The 19,642-nt window shown below is 35.4% G+C and overlaps 1 protein-coding gene across 1 annotated transcript in view; it reads right to left on the bottom strand.

Moving 5' to 3' along the window:
* HTT (huntingtin) overlaps positions 1–19,642 on the bottom strand; it is an 81,561-nt gene that overhangs the window by 17,678 nt on the left and 44,241 nt on the right. Inside the window, exons 39-53 of the mRNA XM_030450412.1 lie at positions 18,812–19,050; positions 17,461–17,603; positions 14,133–14,340; positions 12,709–12,850; positions 11,462–11,641; positions 9,878–10,054; positions 9,377–9,453; positions 8,114–8,252; positions 6,381–6,503; positions 5,311–5,524; positions 4,966–5,111; positions 4,341–4,518; positions 3,969–4,064; positions 2,903–3,090; positions 993–1,119 (exon numbers count right to left, since the gene is read on the bottom strand). Of these exons, the coding sequence (XP_030306272.1) occupies positions 993–1,119; positions 2,903–3,090; positions 3,969–4,064; positions 4,341–4,518; positions 4,966–5,111; positions 5,311–5,524; positions 6,381–6,503; positions 8,114–8,252; positions 9,377–9,453; positions 9,878–10,054; positions 11,462–11,641; positions 12,709–12,850; positions 14,133–14,340; positions 17,461–17,603; positions 18,812–19,050 (2,377 nt within the window). The remainder of the gene's footprint in view (positions 1–992; positions 1,120–2,902; positions 3,091–3,968; positions 4,065–4,340; positions 4,519–4,965; positions 5,112–5,310; positions 5,525–6,380; positions 6,504–8,113; positions 8,253–9,376; positions 9,454–9,877; positions 10,055–11,461; positions 11,642–12,708; positions 12,851–14,132; positions 14,341–17,460; positions 17,604–18,811; positions 19,051–19,642) is intronic.

The following is a 19,642-nucleotide window of genomic DNA, read 5'->3' on the forward strand; positions in this document are numbered from 1 at the left end:
CTGCAGCTTAAATTTAAGTGTTGTATTTTAAAAAACAATGAACTTTTAGAAGGGTTCAGAACATTATTATGTAAATGGTCCTGTTTGGGTTCTTTCCTATATAAAAGTAAATACTTTTACTGTCCAACTTTCAAAGCATTGAGATACCAGGTTTTCATATCACAGAAAATCATCCAGTTCTCATAGGAAAGAAAGCCATGAAGAATGCCATAATGATCCAAGAAATTGTCATGCCCTAAAAGCAAAATTATTCAATTGCCTAGAAAATGGTCATTAAAATTAAAGCACTTCTCAAAGTTTTTCCAAACAGATTTTTGCCTATAAGAGACTGGAGAGGGTTCCTGAATAATACCTTGCATTTTATACTAATGAAGTCTCAAGAATCAAAAATTAAAATGTGCTCAAACAGAAATCAGTGCCACATCACAAGTCATTTAAACACTAATCTCTACAGAGGGGGGAAAAAACCCCCAAGAAAACAAAAAAACCTCAAAGAACTTCTGTAGGCGTACAGAAAACAGCATTACTCTTCACAGCATCATCTGCTGACAGACAGAAACTCTTAAGCCCCACTGCCCTCCCTCAGTAAACCATGACATATCCAGAAACTTTAAAGTGACAGCATCTCGTTTAAAATATTGTGTGACACTAATTTCCATACATGTAGTGTGCATTAATTAAAAAAAAGAGGGAGGAAATAAAACATTCTCAAACATACTGTCAGAAAACAAGTGACCAATCTGTAGAGCACACTGAAATCACCTCCCTGAGTTGGAATAGTTTTTGCCTTGATTTCTGTATTTTTTTTCTCTGCACTGAGCAAAACATAAGAATTACTGCAACCTAATCACGAAGCTGCTCTGAGGTATTTCCCTTCTATATAAGCAATTAAAAGTAAACAAATGGTATCAGATTTAGTTATCCAGTAACTTCACAACACAGGCAAATGCCCAGTAACAGTCAACTATATACATTTATAATTCTGTGCATACCGAGAGTATTAATGCGATAGATGAACTCCTTAAAGATTTCTTTTTCTTGAAGAAATTCTACAGGGATTTCAGGAAAAACTGTGCCAAAGTCACCTGCAGGCTTTGGTGACCAGCCCAATTTCCAGACCTGAAGAAAGAAAGACTACTTAGCCAAAACAAAATAGCATTAACAGGACAGCTATAAATACATATGCACCACTGAAAAGCAATAAGATCTCTGCAAACAAAATTCTTCAAAAACAAAAAACTTAGAGAAAGATTAAATATCTACACATTTTACCCTATGCTTCTATTTTTTGGGGGTATTCTTGCCTATTTCTCCCTATGAATACATTATTCAGCCATACTGTCCAAGTTTGGACATAAAAGCAAGTAAGTCCTGTAATATACTTCAATTTAGAATTTAAGTGACAGATAACTCCTAGATTGTACAGAAATGATGCTGAAAGGTAAGTAAGGGAAAATACTGCACATATTATTGATGGCTGAAAAAGCATGAAGATACACACAAGGATGGGGCAAAATAATCTCTATTAAAAAAACCTAGTATCTTTTGACATCCTCTCAAAAACAGAGTTCTGAGAAACAGATCAGAGAAAGGCCCTTGAATATATAAGGAAATGAGAGGAACCAGTCCTCAGGAAGTGTATTCTGGGAAGTGATGTGAAAACACCATTGTAAGCCTTCCAACAAAACAAAAGGACTGCCACAGAACTGCCTGGAACCTAAGGAAATGGCCTACATATGGAGCCAATGATAGATATAAGGACTGAGAAGCAAAGTGGGTGGGGGTCTACTCCAGTTTTTCAGTCTCATATGTCTCAAGCATGCTTACCAAGAAAAACAAGCACATAAAATGAGGGGTTGGACTGGTGGGCTTCAGGGGTTTCACTGACACCAACCATCCCCTGTTGGCTAGCCCAACATTGGATCCAGGACCAGTGATTTTCTGTTATTTGTCTTACCTCCTAACCTTTCTTCTCCTACTCTCTTGATTTCTCTTTCTCATTCCTAAAGTAATACAATACTTACATTTTTTTCCCAGGTTGCACAGTGTGAGTATCAACATAATCAATCTTTATGACTGCGTAGCCTAAGCACATATAATAGTTGAAGTCCCAGTTTTTATGAGTTATTCCTTATATAGTTCCAATTAAATCTTTTGTTAAAATACAAACCTGGAGTGTCATTGCACCTTTAATCTAATCAATGGTATAATGGTTTGGAAGGTTATCAAAATTAAACCATTTCATAGTACTAACAATACATGGAAGTAATCATGGGATGTCATTATAACCATGTTGAAGTGGCCAAAAAAGAAAAGGCTGAAACACCCTGAACAAAGGATCCAAGATGAGTTAGGAAAGAGTGGTATGACACAAACAAAAACCACTTGCATGGCATATCACAGTATGGTACCACATATAAATACCTGAGTTAGTTCAGACACTGCTTTGGACACCTCAGCAGCATTGCATCATTCTGGTACTTAGCCAAACAAAAACCAAGTTTGTCAATTCAGGTGTCACAGAAGAAGTAGCTACGTGGGTTTTGCACTCTTTCCTGGGTACACAGTCCCATTGAGCAAGGGCAAATTCTAGCCCTAACAAAGCACCTAAGACACCACTTGCTTTTCCTTTCTTTATCTACCACCTAGACATTCTTTCACCTAAGAATGTAAGGAGCAACTACACTCCTTACTAATGATATCTCTGATTCCAAAGCAAACTCCTGTTTGATAACTTTACAATGCTTTGCTACTCAGTGTTTAATAAGAAAACATAGCTGACCGAACTAGCTAAAGGTTGAAGTCCTATTGATATGAAACTTAACATGCAGCACCATATTTGTTCTTCAAAAAGCTTTTCAAAAGCCTTTAAAGTCCTGAAAACAAAGTATAATGAACATACCAAGGGAGGTACTCTTGTGTAGCTGTTCACTAGAGGCAGCCTTGCTAAACTGATGATGATGTTCTTGAGGACAGGAGTAAGAAATGCTGGAATACTGCTGTTTCTTTTGTGTCCCAGTGCCAAGACAGTCTGTAAGCTTTCCACCATCTCAGCTACCAATTCACAAGCTGCAGTAATGTGTTTAGTTTCTTCATTGGGAGAAAAAGAAATTCATTTTATGAATCTATTAAAAAAGCATGTAATTTTTAAAAGATACAGAAAATCAAAAAAGCTTAACAAAAGAGTATGCCAACTAAAAAGGAAAAAAACCTACAAGGACATAGAAGTATTCTACAGTATTCCAGCCAGTTGAAGAAAACTACTACCCCCCTGCCTGCCACAGCTTGCACTGTTTGCCAGTGTCAGTGCTGGAGTACCTGTGGGCTGTCAGCAGAGCAGCTCACATGCTAAGCCCAGCAAGACCAAGCTACATTGAACAGAGCATTTATTAGAATTTGAAGTGACCAAACTCACCTGTTTTATAAGTAAACAGTCTCATAGCTGGCTCTATGCTAAATCTAACAAGAAAATAATTTCTGTAGATAGAAGTGGTATCTTACTGTACCAGCACAACTAGATATGAAAAACAGTGCTGTCCACACTCATGGACTACACTTGACCTTGGCTTCACCACACTGCTCCTATACTGAAGCCAGGCAAATGACTCTGACATTCTTCAGCAGAAAGATTAGTAATTCTATCACTCTCACATGAAATTTAAAAATCTCATAACACTTCAAAAAGCTCAGTCTGCAGCATGCAGCAGAGCTAATGGAATCCCCTGAAAGAAAAATCAGCTCTAATGATTAACTTTGAAGAAAAAAACAACTTAACTTGTTAAAATCATGCCAACCTATTTGTAACAAACGTTTCTCAAATACAAATGAAGTCTCTGATCAATTCTTGTTGTTAACAAAAAAAAAAAAAAAAAAAAAAAAAAAAAAAAAAAAAAAGCACTGGAACAGGTACCTACAAATATTTCTTCAGTCAAAGTTTAAGGCAAATGTGAAATTCATCATTTACTTACTCAGTATGTTTGAGTCAACTTCACCCTCACTTAAGCCTTTTGAAGTATTCTTCTTTCTTTCAGGACTAAGAAGTTGATTGCCAGGTTCAACAGCAACTGAATTAGACAAAAATATTTTAAACATACAGCCATTACACATCATATATTCCATTTTTCTCCTCAAAACCATATAGGACTCATATATTTACATTTCCAAAGCATCTGTCATATGCAAAAGTTAACAAAATTTTAAATGAGAAATTAATATAGTAAAAATATATTTTTCAAATAATTAAAAATTACTCAGAGTAAATATTCCAGACACTTAGCATTTGATCAGTGATGACTACTTATTAGAGAAAATTTTCTCAAAGCTGTTCCAATTGGACTCACCTGCTTCTATGATAAATCTAATGCAATTAATTAGGGAGCATGCATATGTCACATTAACTGCAGAAGCCAACAAATTCCAAAGACTGGGATGCTGTAATGTCAGACAACAACAATCCAGAGCAGCTTCAAGATCTATACTTAATGGAATCTGGTCATGCATTAAACGCCATGAGAGTGCCTGCAAAAATAAAAATTTCCTATTAGCAAATTCTCACAACAGAAGAACTTACAACCAGAAGAGTTTTGGGCTTTTTTTGTACGTGGCAATACTTAAAAGTTTTATTAGCAAGGTGTAGATTTTTTTTCCCCGAGAGAACAAAATTTATTTTGTAAAAGGAAATTAGGAGCATAATGTCTATTGAGTCTCACAAATCAGCACAGGGCCCTTCTCCCAAATGCCAAAATCATTCCAACATTCAATCAACCTCTCCTTGTAAAAAGCTGCCCTTATCCCATAAGACCATCTGATTTACTAGCACAAATCAAATAAAATTATGACTGAAGAAATTCCTTCAGATAAGAAAATTGAACAGATCAAAAGTTATTAAATGGCAATCAGTTTAAGTCAAAATTGTTCCCTCTTCCAACATTCCATCCCACCTTTAATTATGATGCAATTTCTTACCTCTACAGACATAACTATGAATTTCAGGATATCATCTTCTTTGTCAGAAGGAACACGGAGAGCAGATGGTAGTTTTGAGAGTAACAACAAATACTGAGCCAGTGCCCGACACAGTGTCATCATAGACTGATACAGCACCTCATCTCCTGCAAAATAAGACTGAATGAAATCTAGCAGTTTGTATTTTTTCCTCTCAATAAATGTAATTATTTCATAAGCACTTTTATGCCAGGTATCCTGATGTTTCGTTTTTTTTAAAATAGTAAGTTCATGTATTCACAAGATACCTGAAAAGTACGTTTACAGAGGAGAGAATAAATTTTAAAAGACCATTATTTCTATTACCAAAGATATCATTTAGTTTTTTCCAGTAGGGTGATGGCTCAGTTGGCAATAGCGGTTGAAGAACTTGGTGGTTGGCAGGAAGGTTTTCCACAATGGCAGACACATGATCCAAAGTTACCCTCCGGGCTGTTTCAAAGAAGCTACTCCTTTGGTCTCTTGATAGCTCATTCATGCCAAGGCTTAAACAAGGTGCTAACAAGCTTAGGTTGAACTCCTGAAATCAAACAGTAAATAAAAAGTGAAGTAATTGCTTTTAAAGAGAAGATCTATCTGTATGTGAGGGTATCATTCTGGTATATCAATATGGTTGTAAATTAGCAGTTAATCTATTAACTAGCTTATTATTATGACCTTTGCTCTACTATGGTGTAACAATACCATATTTAAGACCATATTTGTTCCACATTTAAATTGCAAGCCCTAAGGTTCTGGGAAGAAAAATATGCTTATTCCAAGTTTTCAGAACTGTACATGCGTAAAACTTAGGGATGGCCTAAACACAATGAATCTTCAAAACAATAAGGTTTTAAACAAGTAAGTAAAACAAGAATCTCTTTAAAAACAGTTTCCCTCTATTATTAACGTAATGCACAGAATTTGAACAAAATAGTGTTCTTAGAAAACGAAGTACTTAGTAAATCTGGCATAAAGGACAAACTGTACCTATTTTTAATATCTGTAGCCTTTTACTGGTAAATTACAAGTAATCTATCACAGATATTCAAAATATTACAGAAACATCTGGAATTTTAGGAGACTGTATGACAAAATGAGAAGATGATGCAAAAGAGTAAAATAGGATTTTTGTGACTGCAATAAACAAACTAACCTTCACTTCCAATCTGTAAGGTTTGATAGTAAGGATACTATCAGCAGCACCAGTAGACACAGCAAGGAAATTATTTACCATTTTAGTTTCCAAATGAAGTTTAAATTGGTGAAGTGACCTACTGTTATTACGTACATTTCAAGTGTTTATATTTAAGACTAATCTATCAATGCTACAAACAAAACCTTAGAAATAATTTATTAAATCCTCTTCAAAAGACTGTTCCATGTAACTAAGTTACCTTGCTGGTCATGAAGGAGTTCAGGTCAGGCTGAGGAATCCTATTTACCAGCTCTGCACCTTCCAGTAGTGCTGAGTCAGACTTGATGCAACACTGTGACCTCACTAGAGACACATACCAGTCCTTTAATAATGTTAAAAGAATTATTATTACATATTGGTTTTCAGAAAATAATACAGTTCATGGGGTGTGGGGAAGAATTGCTAATTGACATTGAACTGCATAAAAGACCATTAGGCCATATTTATGTAAAAATTAAAACCTCAAATTTAAAACCAAGGCAAAACAGACAACTGATGAATGGTCCATCTTAAAACATTCAGCGGCAAGGTGTCTGTTTCATTACAGTCTGGACAGAAAATGAAGAAAAAAGAAGCTTAACATTTAAGCACAATTGTATGCTATAGGATCCCAAAGCTGAGGGGAATATCTAGAAAAAAACCTGAAATACTATGTAGTCACACAAACATAACATGAACAGCAAAAAACTTCAATAGTATAACCACATAAGAAGTGTTCAGATTCAAATAAATCAGCAGATGAAGATAACATCTGTCCTAACATTCACCAAAATAAATTCAGACCAAACCACTGCAACTCCTTAAATTACTAGTGGTGAGCCTACAGGAATTAGTTTATCATATAACTAATTTAACTAAGGAGTACAAAAATTTATCCCTTTTCTGAGTTTCCCTTCTTGCAACCAGACATCCTGAATTTTCTGATTCTAATTAGAATGTGACAATGTTCTTAGTCATATGGTTTAGTTTTAGGTAGTCCTAACAAGGAGCAGGGAGTTGGACTCAATGATCCTTATGTGTCCCTTCCAACTTGATCCTATGAACTATGCAGGCATGTATGAAGCATACAAAAACAAATAAAAAAAATCCTTTCTGCAGGATTTACAGTTATGAAAGATATTTGTGGTTATTTTGAAGACAAAAAGCCATGGGCAAATGATTTCTGGTCACAAACATCATTTCCTCCTGCTGTCTAGATAGCTCTCAATCTGTCAAACTCAAGAGATTCCTCATCTACTTATCAGTCTCCTACAAAATGTCAGCTCATCAAACAATTTTGGCCATCTCATTTACACAATTTTCACATTACTGTGTACCACTATAGAACACACAGGAACAAGAAGAAGAAATCATCTGTGCTGTGGGACAAGCTAGAAAGAAAGACACAGTTCCCAAAAGACTTGCTCTTATCTTCCCACCTCACTTTGAAATAAACACACCCAGGTACATGAATAACAGAAAAGGTTGTCATGTTTGCCCTCTGAAAGTAACTTAAATCTCAAAAGTGGCAACTAAGAAGTAAAGCTTAATTTCCATGAGACAACCAACAGTTTTCAGAAAATTACTAAGCCTGATCAACTGCAATGAACACATCAAGGAAACAAGATTATTACCTGTCCCTACTGAATCTTATATAGATATTTCCACTTCCACTTTCCACTGAAGTTACACAAAGAAACAAAACTTGATAGTTTTTTCCAGCACTATCAACATAACAAGTGTGTATGCACAGACTAATTATCCATCCTAGTTTCAACATTTAGTCTGCCAACAAACATGAACCCATTCACTGATCTACACTTGAGATTCACTGACAATGCTGAGAATATTAACTGCATGGTGAAAGTAAGTTCCATTTAGATTATTTGTAATGAACAACAGCTTACTTAGAGCCAAGGCACTTTTAGTGACTCTTTCTAAACATAATCTTACTTTGTCTAGAATCACATTTTCTAAAGCTGGATGGTCTTCTCCATCTAGGGGGTGTGAGGTAACCAGAGGTGAAGGACTAGTTGTGTCTGGTGCTACCATAAGACGAAACCTATCCAAGAGCGAGTAAAGTCTCTGGTGTCTGAAAACAGAAGAACACATCAGGACAGCTGACTTAACTCAGGTCTATAAATACTTTTAAAATAGAAAAACATTCAGTGAGCCAATTCTAACCCTGGGAAAGATAAGGAGCAGGAGCTTAAGCACTTTGCTGAATATATGCAATCACATGATGGAATCCGCAAATTTCACCTAAAAATCTAAATTTAATTTGTCTATGTGTATGCACAAAATGCAAGCTGTTAAGTTTTCCTTATGGAATAAAACTTTTTAATGAGTAAAGGGAATAAAAGTTGCTGTGATGATTTGATTGCATACAAATACATTCTAACAGACAGCAACAAGAATCTACTAAGACTGAACTTATTTCATTTTTATTTTAAATATATTAAGAATACTCTAGTTTGTGGATTTATGTCAGTGTCTGGGTTTGGTGTGGTTTTTCTGTTTGGGCTTTTAGTTTTGAGGTTTCTTTATTCCATTACTGCTGTAACTTGTATAACATTTGGAGATCTTGGAGTGAGTTTTTTAAAAATTCAAACATAACAGGACATTACAATCAATCTATAACAGTCTTGGGCATTCAGATTCTTTCCCTCCTACTTCTTCCTTATTTCAGTCAAGTGATACTAACCTCAAAAATTGAGTAATTTTCTCATCTTTATAATATCAGTTTACTTTAAACAGCTAAGAAACCAAACAGTTAAATTAAACATAGCTGTCTGTGAAAAAACCCAACAAACTAATAAATAAAACAGCTCATCCAGTTTGGACTCACAAAATTCTGCAAAATTTTGAGAAAAATAAGGGTTTTTTTCTGTAATGCAATTTTCTCAATTAATTAGTTTGTATCTGCTCACAAAATTTAAATACCGAGTGGGATGTGTGAGAGAAAATTTGATGCCTTTAAGCCTTTAGCTTGCTTCAATTCTTAAGTATACTTCAAATTCAATTCATCCACCACAACTGTCCTTGTACAAGAATATGCCTGCATCTCATGAGAGAGGCTTGACTCCTGCTTCACCTCCAAAAAGGACCCACTATGTCATCTTGAGGAAAAAATCCAAACATAGGAAAAGTAGTTAATAAAACTAGTACAAGACCATTGCTTAGTCTGGAATTTTAACATGTATTCATATTATTTACCTTGTTGCTAATCCACTGTTTTGAAGGTATTCCTGAATTCTATCCAATTCTTCAACAGGCAACTGAGCGATACTGTTCTATATGGAAGAGTCAGAAGAATTTTACAGTACAAACATGAGTAAAATACCCAGAAGTATTTTGAACAGATTGGGAAAATTATCTCTATATTAAAAAAGAAAAATTTATAATGAAATAACTTAAATAGGTAACATTTCGGTGTACTTTAAGCCTAAATTACACTTGATTACATTGTGGCAACTGAGAAGTAATGCTTAATTTCTGTGAGAAAACCAACACTTTTCAAAATATTAATAAAAGTGATAACCGCAGTGAAAAAAATCAAGAAAACAAGATTATATACGTGGCTCTACTAAACCACATATAAATCTTTCCATTAAAGTTACACTTGATAGCTTTATCTAGCACTGTCAACATATCCCATCTTTTTTCATTAAACTGGAAATACCCAGTTTTTCTCTACAAATGAGTATTTCTCTTTACCTGTAAAGTTGCAGCCAAAAGCATCTCCACTCGCCGGCAGGCCAGCGTGTCAACCATGCGAGCAAGCACACGGAAGGGAGTACAGAGCAGCTTATCAACATATAATGTTAAGACAGCCCCAGACTGGCTGAGATGTATTCCCTCTAAGCACTGTAAAGTCTTCTTCAGGGTTGAGGGCTAGATGTTGAAACAAACAAAAAACAACAGGCCAAAAATAACACAGTCAATTAGAATACAAAGATCTTTGAAAAAAACTATAGCAGACAACTATCTGATCAGTATTAACATCTATATATGAACAGGTCTGAGTTCCTGGCTTATTTAATCATTATGAGCACTAATTGTAAAAACTTATTCTTATAAAGAGTAAGCAAAGAGTAGGGAGAAAAACTTTTAGGAAAAGAAGCTGGAGTCATAGGTGAAATTGTAGAAAGCTTTGAAAATAGTGAGAAGATTGAACATTTGCTGGAAGAAGGCAGGAACATGAACACAGGCAAGAATACAGAAATCCAGATAAATATAAGGGATAAGCATTTTGAGCACACCTTTAATCATACAAACAGTAATGACTACTCAGAATTAAAAGGAAGTGCAAATAAAATTTTGTTTCTTTTTTTATGTATGAGCACTAATTCAGCACCAATAATCTAAAGAGAGAAGCACAAAGACAAACTAGTTTGACTTGTGGCACCAATCTTGTTGAAAAGCAGACTGTAAGTATTAACTATTTTAATTTTACTGACCTTTCTGATAATAACCAAATATTTCAAAGAATTACATCTTCCATTCAAACACATTTAGGATCATTCTACTGATTCTTAGACACCAACATCCAGATTCCTCTCCCCTAATGTTAAAAGTACTTTATACACATCCTTGAAGCACCAATGTAGTTGCAATAGATTTGCACAGACACAATGGGAAAAGACAGCAAATGTTACCAGACTGCTCAGGGTGTGGTAGCACCCCCCTATCAACTCTAGAGGAAGCCCAGGAAACAGCATTTCCCAACAAGTGTGTTCCCAAGAGTTAGACTGATGCATACAACCTTTCACATCTATAAAACATCATCCACACCTTTTAATTTGAAAACTAAAATAAACAGGAATTACACACAGAATTTATGAAGCATTATTTCCCACATCAAGAGGCTACAACTTGTGGGGCAAATCACTGGGGAAGGCATAAGATTGCAAATTATTTTCATGCTGTTAGGGCCAATGAAGATAGACTGACATCCTGATATTCCTGATGCTGTAACGAGTACTTCTGTTATTTATGATACCAATGTAACAAAATAATAGAGAAAAGTTACAGCTTTAATTTACCCTTCAGACATTTATTATGCAGAGGTTCTAGGAAGGAAGAAAAGCAGCTTAACCAACTCTACTTGACTTAATTGATCTGATGGACTGGAACATATCTGATATTGAAGTTACTAACATAAGTTTTCACTTTCATGTGACTTTAAAAATCAAAGTTGATAAATGACCCAGAAACATCAAGATTTACATATTTATCAATTAAACTTATGCTAAAATACAAGTGACTATTCTTTACAAAAAGTCAGAAAGTTACACTTACAGCTGCAAGATTCTCACACCGGGATTGAATGGCCTGGATGAAGAGACCACTGGCTGCTGAATTCCTGTGAACAGCACTAATAAAGTCTTGTACTGGAGGCTCATGGGACAGATTAATTAAGTCTTGAACATGATTCACGATAAGCCAGGTCAAGTGTTCTGAATCGTGTAGGTTTTGACACTGAAGGGGAAAAAATTAAAATCTGAATCCAGTAATACATTAAGAATTCAATAGCTAAAAACTTTATCTGGCACAACATGAAGGTCTTCATATATGAACCTGGTAGCTATTTAAAATAATAATGGTGGTATTAAAACATATATTGTATGACATTCCATTTACACAACAAATTTCCCAAATTATTTTGATTTTGTTGCAAATTAAGGTATTTACAATATTTTTTTAACACGCTAAAAACCTAGGTTAGAAACAAGTAACTTCAGGAGGTAAATTCAAAGAAATGCTCTTCAAAATAAGCATGGGCAGAGTCTTCTTCTCAAATATGATTTTCATTTAGGCTTCTTTTTAATGATTCTTTTATTATTACTGGCCTTAAACACAAGATGATTAATTTCTGGAAAGCCAATCCAAAGAGATCAGTCAATAATTAATTTTAAAACTACAGAGACTATGTGTATATCAACAAGTAGTACAATGCAACGTGAAAAGATCTGTAGAGCTAGCCAGGTGATGCTGACAGGATGATAATTCCCACTAAAAAGGTTTTGGGGGAGACCTTGGACTGTCTCTAATCTGACTCTGGTGACTGAATGCCCATTAGACCAGAAAGGGCTTCTTAAAAAAATAAAACCAACCACTTTCAGTTGAAATATGAAAAGAATGCATTCTGCTTACCTCAAAACTGCTCTGTAATGTAAACTGAAGTGCAATATTAGATATTACCATAAAATTAACTTCAGAAATTCCCCATGAACTAAAATTCTAACAACTGTGCAGCAAGACACTAACACTACTTAGTGTGCTCCTAACACATCACAAGTAAGGGATATGACACCCAGCAGATAATTCTGTTATCTGGTAGGCATCCTTTATAAACCAAGATAATTTTGAGTTCAGAATAGAAAAAAAATGCCAAATGAGGTTATATGTAAGCTTACAGAGGCACCACCTGAAAATAAAATTACCTGTTTCAGAAGTCTTCATTTTTCACTTGTGAACCAGATTCAGTTAACGCACATTTAAAAACCTCTAAATTATAGTTATAAAATTCACAATTCAAAACTTACAACATAGTCACAAAAAAGAATGAGTGCTCCTCTTCTCACTATCTCTCGATTGCACATGCCTCGCTTAGATTCTGAATTTGACTCATCACTGTCTCCAGATATCTGAGGGCTAAGCAATTTAGTTGTAGAAAGACTGTGTCTCCTGCAAGAAGCACATAATACTTTGTTACCACTTTATTATATCTTATTACTAAGGCTACTGAATCACTAATTAACAAATTGCTAAGGATATCCTACCAATGTCCTTACATAATATTTATTTTCCTAGAAGCCTCATTAAAACAGAGTGCTTTGAAGTATACACTTTACTTTTCATCAGCTCTTCACTTTGTAACAATTTTGCTATCACCTTTTTGTTCCATACTAATTATTTCCTTGGACAGTCTGAAGAACTAAATAGTTTATTTAGGAAAAAACACAACAAAACAAAAAAAACCAACCCAAATTACAGAGTATTGCATGTCTAGTAGGATAACATAACTTAATTCTGTACTTCCTTCTCAGGTCAAACCAGTACACTTGAGCACTTAAGCCCAGTGTCAGATCAAAAATTACACCCAACTTAGAAAAAAAAATAAAAGTGATACTGGTAAATCAAAAAAGATAACTGCAACAGACAGCAGATACCACCTTAGCCATCTTAGTTGTTTTATTTTGCCCATACACTGGGCAATTTCATGATTCCTCAAATGAGAATAATATTTTTTTACATAATGGAGCTGAAATGAGGCAAGAATCTCACATTTTAGCAAGGACTGTCATGTGGGGTCACATGTGGGGTCATCCTCCTTACCCCCTTTCTAACTTCAGAGGATGAATCATAAGAAATTTTTATAGGTGGAATGAATTAACTTCAGACAAAGAGAACACTAATGTTTGACCAACTCTCAGAGTTTTATAAAACTAACTTTAAGTGAGGTTAGGTTACTGTGGTGCTTGATGCTAATGAATCAGCATGCTGCTGATACCATGTTGTGATATCAGTTAGAAACCCACTGAGAAAAGATACAACTGTAGTTACAGTTATACTGATTAGATTGCATTTTCACAAACACTGCAGTGTCTATCATCTGCATGGCTGGTTACTTGCTAGAAGGTGAAATATGAAGTCTCTATAGGAGCATGAACTCTGATATACTGAGTATTCTGTTGTTATTTCCATAATTTTAATTATGTGTAGTACATAGATGAAGCTTTCTTGGCTTAAAACTGAAGACGTTGCCTGGTAATTCTTTCAAGGAACAAATTAGCACAGGACACATATCCTCAGCTTGAAAGACATACACATAAAGGAATTTTACTTATTTCAAAATCCAAATAGTACTATTCCAAAGGCTGGCAAAGCTTAGCAGATAAAAGATAGATTTTAATCTAATTGAGACACGGTACTACTATTACTACTAGGGATCAAAACTAAACCTTACTTTGGAGTTTGATGAACTTCTGACCACCAGTTGTAGTTGGTATAATTGACAAGCAGCAGGATTTGACACCAGAGAAGAACTAAAGAAGGATGTGTGGGAATCATGGACTGAACGAGGTCACTCAAGCTTTCAAGGGTATAGAAACTACCATCAGATCCATCTCCTGTAAAAAGCCTGGTGGCTGCAGCTGTGATTCTTCTAAACATCCCTGCAAACAAAGAAGCATGTTAGAGTAACAAGTAAGTTTTAAAATTCTTCAGGGTACACTGATAATGCAAACCTTGTTTCATAAGCCATTACCATTCCTGAACTCCAAAGTGGTTTTACAAGTGTGAACTAGTAATGACCAGCTCCCAGACTCATTTGGGATGTTTTAGATCAGACCAGAATTGTGATTAAACCTATTTTCTCAACTCTTTCTCTGTCATGCATAACAAATTTTCTAAAATATGAAAATCTTAACAAATTCAAAATTGTTAATTACAGGCTAGGATTTTCTGGTTGCTTTTGTTTGTTTATAAAGTATAAGACAGAAGTTCTATCTAAGAATCATGCTTTAACTACTATCCTGCTTTAAGTACCTCCTAAGGAAAATTGCTTACAAGTCTTCTTCAGATGAGAGCTTCCCAAATATGCTGAGTTGAAGCTAAACCAACACACTTCCATCCAAGTTCAAGATATAAAAAGTAAATGTGCTTAAGTGGAGAAAAGTCATTAACCTGCAAACTGAACACTCAGCACAAAAGCTGAATTTTGCTTTCTGACTTGCTTATTTTGTATTCAGATGCTAAAACAAATGAAAATAAGAAAAATGGACAAACTTAAAAGTTCTGTAAAGTTACTGGACTTCTTGAGTTTCTATGAGAAGAACGGGGAAAAAAGGGGTTTATTTACAAGTATTTAGAAATCAAAAGCAATTAAAAATAATGGAGATCTGTATTGTTGCTTGCATGCATTGCCAGATATACAGAAGAATCAAGCTGTAAATTCCACAGCCATGTGCATCCGTTTAAGGTCCCCCCAAGACTGATAAATGCATAAAGTAAACAGCAAAAAATGGGGAAAACAACTGAGTCTCAAAACTCAGGTCGCACCTACTGAACAAGTGCTACTCACATACCAGCTTCCTACATTTACAGTAATTGCACCATCTAGTGACGTTCCAGAGTATTGAAAGCCACTGCATGCTAATCTTTTGTCTATGCTTTTTCAAAGTAGCACACTGAAAATGTTTATTTCTAATCTGGTAGCTTCCTATGGTTGAATACATGGGATCAGCAATGCTCATATTTTGAAAAACCTATAGTGGGTGAGAAAACAAAACATCCAAATAGAACAGTGGCTAAATATGACAAAAGAGAAGTTTTTAACTGAACATAAGAGATTAAAAAAGAACCAGCCACATAGTTAACATGAAGCTTAAAAGTAAAAAATAATGTTGCAACATGAAAATAGGGGTCAAGTAGCTGAACACCCACCTTTCTACTCTGTTAGGCCATATTGGGCAACAATATTACTGCTTGTACTTAAAAGTTCATTTGTTGTCTGAGATTTAATTCATTTCTAGAGATAATGCATATACATATCCCACTGTTCTGCATGAGTATTTTAATAATTCGTTTTAATTTTGCATTAAAATGTTTACATAGCTCCTGTCAAGATTCACAGAGCAGATTAAAAGCCATTTGCTGTAGCAGAATGAGCTGAGCCTTCCTTTACATTACTCCCAGCTCCCAATCTGGAAGAACACATTTCTCTGATTTCAATCACCAGCTTGATTTTCTGATTCCATTGGTCTTGGCTTGACACCATTTCATAACTTACACCAAATGACTGCTGTATAAGTCATTTGTTAAAATATTTGATTCAAATGTTTCTCTGTAAGAGCAGTTCAAAGCATACCTGCTTTAGCCACTATTGTAACAGCCACATGGGAAAAGACAATTATCACTCCTAGGTTCTGAAGCAGGACATAAAGGTCAAACAAGGATCTGGTTATTATAATATTTTGTCCCTCTTCACTCATAATCCTGGGTCTTTGTGGCAAGAACCTAAGTTTGGAGGACACCATTTTTTTAAACCACAGCTCTCTTCTGACAAGTCAAGAGATAAAACATCCTCCACTAGGGCTACACAAGCTCTCACTGAATAATTAAGTGGTTTCTCATTAACTTCTCTTCCTGTTACTGTCACTGAATACTAGGTAAAGCTGCTGAAAACCCAGAACAGCACTTTATTTACTTACATCTACACCTACAATACTTATTTTGCAAGAAGGAGATGGTAGCAGTGACAGGAAGAGAACTAAGTCTTTTTCAAGAACGGATTTTATAACTGAATTCTGTAAAAATAGCTTAAAAAGAAAAAAGATCAGAGGCTGCTGGGACACAATGGAGCACAGAACCATGTTCAATGTCAAACCATGTTCTGTACACACTTTGTTATTTGTATCTGCTAAAGAGTGAAGCACTGTAACAGTACAGATGAGGTCACGGAATGCAGAGTTCTCCTCCCTTGTCTGTAAAGAAGCCTATGAAGAACCAAAGACTTGTGCCAACACTTTTTAAATTGCTGCCAGCTACTGTAATCTGAGGTTGGACTTAAGCTGCAGGGTAAAAAAATCAAGAAGGACAGTCATAGCAAAGAAAGAATAAAAAGAAAGATAAGACTGCCACGATTAGGAAAATAAGACTGAGGAATCAGGCTAAGGACTAATGAATTACTGGAGTGCCAGAGATTGGATGTGTAGCAGAAGACACTGAAGGTAGAATTCCCAAATTTGAAAAAAGGAGCTCAAGACCAGCTAGCTGGAATAGTAATACCTTTCCTAGTCTTCAGAGTTGGCTTTTAGTTGTTTGCTTGGGCTTTTTTGTTTGTTGATTGGTTTGGGTCTTTTGTTTGCTTTTTTTCTGTTTTTATTAATTAGGACAAAGAACTAGAACCTACTTTATCATTAGTCTGCACTAGTGGTCTATAAATCAGTATTTTAAGCCTGGACTTATCTACCTACCAACCTCCAAACAGAGAAAAAAACCATGAGAAATAAAGCCACAAATTTGGAAAGCTTTGCATTTTTTCACTGGAAGACAGTTTAAAAGGAGGGAGAAGTCACTAGCTACATTTTGTTACATAGAGATAGAAGAAATGTTAAAAATGTGCCTGCCTGCATAAGCAAAAAGTTTGGGAAGCTCTTTATACTGAGTAGGATTGATTGTTGGCAGCACGTATGTATTCCTTCTCAGTAATTCAATACACCCAACAACTGCATGAACTTAAAAATCATCCTGCCACTACATGCTACAATAGAAAGCATTTCTCAAAGTATTACCTGATTTGAAGATATGTATTAAACACATAAGCAGTGTGCCCAGCTCCTGGCAGTAGAAAGTATGCTGTTGCTCATTCATGTCCACTTTCAATTGTTTGGTAACAATATCTTCCAGTAGAATGCCAACCAGTTGTAATAAAAACCTTGAAAAATCATACATGCAGTCAACAGAAAAGCTATCAATGCTACATCTTTCCGAATAAGATGAGGTTTGCCCATGAAACTCTCAGTTTGAAAAACAATAGATGAAGTCACTGTCCATTCATCCTAAATAGGATGCTAAATTAAATGCTACAGGACAGACTGACCTAAAACATTTATAATGCTATAGGCAGAGATTATCACAAGCACTTCAATAATCACATATTGATCCGGGTTATCTACTCATCAGATAAAGTTGTGATAGGATGTGTGCACCTGCCCACTTCACTTACACAGCATGCATTCAAAATGCTGTGGTGCTTTTACAGGGATATGCAGTGAGCTATAAACACACCATGACAGTTACTGCAGCTCAGCTGAGGAGGGCTAACCCAGCAAGTCACAGTAACTCAGCTGTTTACAGTCTCACCTATCTGCACTCTACTACACAGGATCCATATCAAAGAAGAAAAAAAAAATCAAAAGAAACACCAAAAAAGGGCATTTGATGAAAGCCATCCTCGCTCTTGACCATGACAACTCCTCAACTCACTTCTGTTAAACATAAATTTTAATTCTGTAAAGAAATAGCTATTTCATATCCTTTCCACCACATTAAAACATGATGCCCTAATGACAGAGATTATGTCAACATAATACCATTACCATTTCTCCTCACACCTTTTACCTGAAGTTTGTCACACTCTGAGGACATCAGCATGGGAACTTAACTAAACAAAGCTATCTCTTTAAAAATAGAAGATAAAGATCACAATAAAAAATTTTAATTTACCTGCTGCCAAGATTCTACAGGACTTCAGCTTCTACTAAGGGGGTGATTCAGACTCCACACAGGGAGGAAGCAAAAGGTCAAGCAGTTAAATTTTTGGACCTAATTTTGAAAAGTCCAATATTTACCTATTTTAACAACTTCATCAGGTCCTTCATTTGGCTAGAGAAGAGGTATCAGAACAGTACAAAGTCTGTAATAAAATCTGTTTGTCCTCTCCCTCAACTGTCTATCTCATTACTCTTTCCTCCACAAACACTCCACCCATATCACCTTACTAACAGATTTTACTCCTATCAGGTAACAGTTCCATACATGCATCTAATCTATATTTCATAATATATTTGCAATTTCTCCAAAATTTTTGGACCGAAGACCACTCCAAAATCTTTCCTCAAAGTTACTCAAAAGACAACATACCTAGAAAATGTCTCTTCAGGCAGATATTTAGCCTGTTTAGCATCAGTATGATCCTCTGATGTGGCTGTGTTATTTTCCCCCCATCTCAGTCTGTTAATTGCTTGACATGAAATCAAATAGGGTGAGAAGGAAAGCTCCTGTATACGTGATAGAACGATGTCTTCTGTTGACTGTGAAATCAGAACTCTAAGGATAGCTAAAATTCCAGAAATCCACAGCTGGACAGTGCTCACCGATACCTATCAAAAGGACAAAAAAGTAATTAGTAACACTGTAAATAAGGCTGAAAGGTTGACATGAGAACATGATTGTGAAAGACCTGACCACAGAACTTATTTCCTGCTTGCTCCATTCTCAAATAGGTCTGATTCTATGCAACAGTTAATGAAAATGTTTAACTTCAAAAGTGTTTAACACAACAGGGGAATACATATAACTTGTCTAAAGAAAGTCTTAACAAAATTAACACAAGCTCTACTACAGGAAGAGTATGTTACTTACATAAGAAAAAAAGTGTGATTTACCTAACAAAGGCATTCAAGAATATATTATAACAGTATCATTCTCCATCTTCCTGATTCTCAAAATACAAAGTGAGGATAAGCAATTCACAAGCAGAAGATTAGGGCCCATCTGGAAAATCTTCCTAGTTCTAATGACACCTTTCCTAGTAACTACAGTATTTTAAGACCACTTTCCAAAATACGAAAGAAAAGCACACGCTCCTTTGTTCTGCATGGAAGAGTCCAGATTATCTCTAACCTGGAAACAAGTAACTTTCACTACTTACCTAGAAACATTTCACACCTGCTTTAGCAGGTTCCCACTTGC

Source organism: Calypte anna, chromosome 4B (genome assembly GCF_003957555.1).
Source record: "Calypte anna isolate BGI_N300 chromosome 4B, bCalAnn1_v1.p, whole genome shotgun sequence".
Classification (NCBI taxonomy): domain Eukaryota; kingdom Metazoa; phylum Chordata; class Aves; order Apodiformes; family Trochilidae; genus Calypte; species Calypte anna.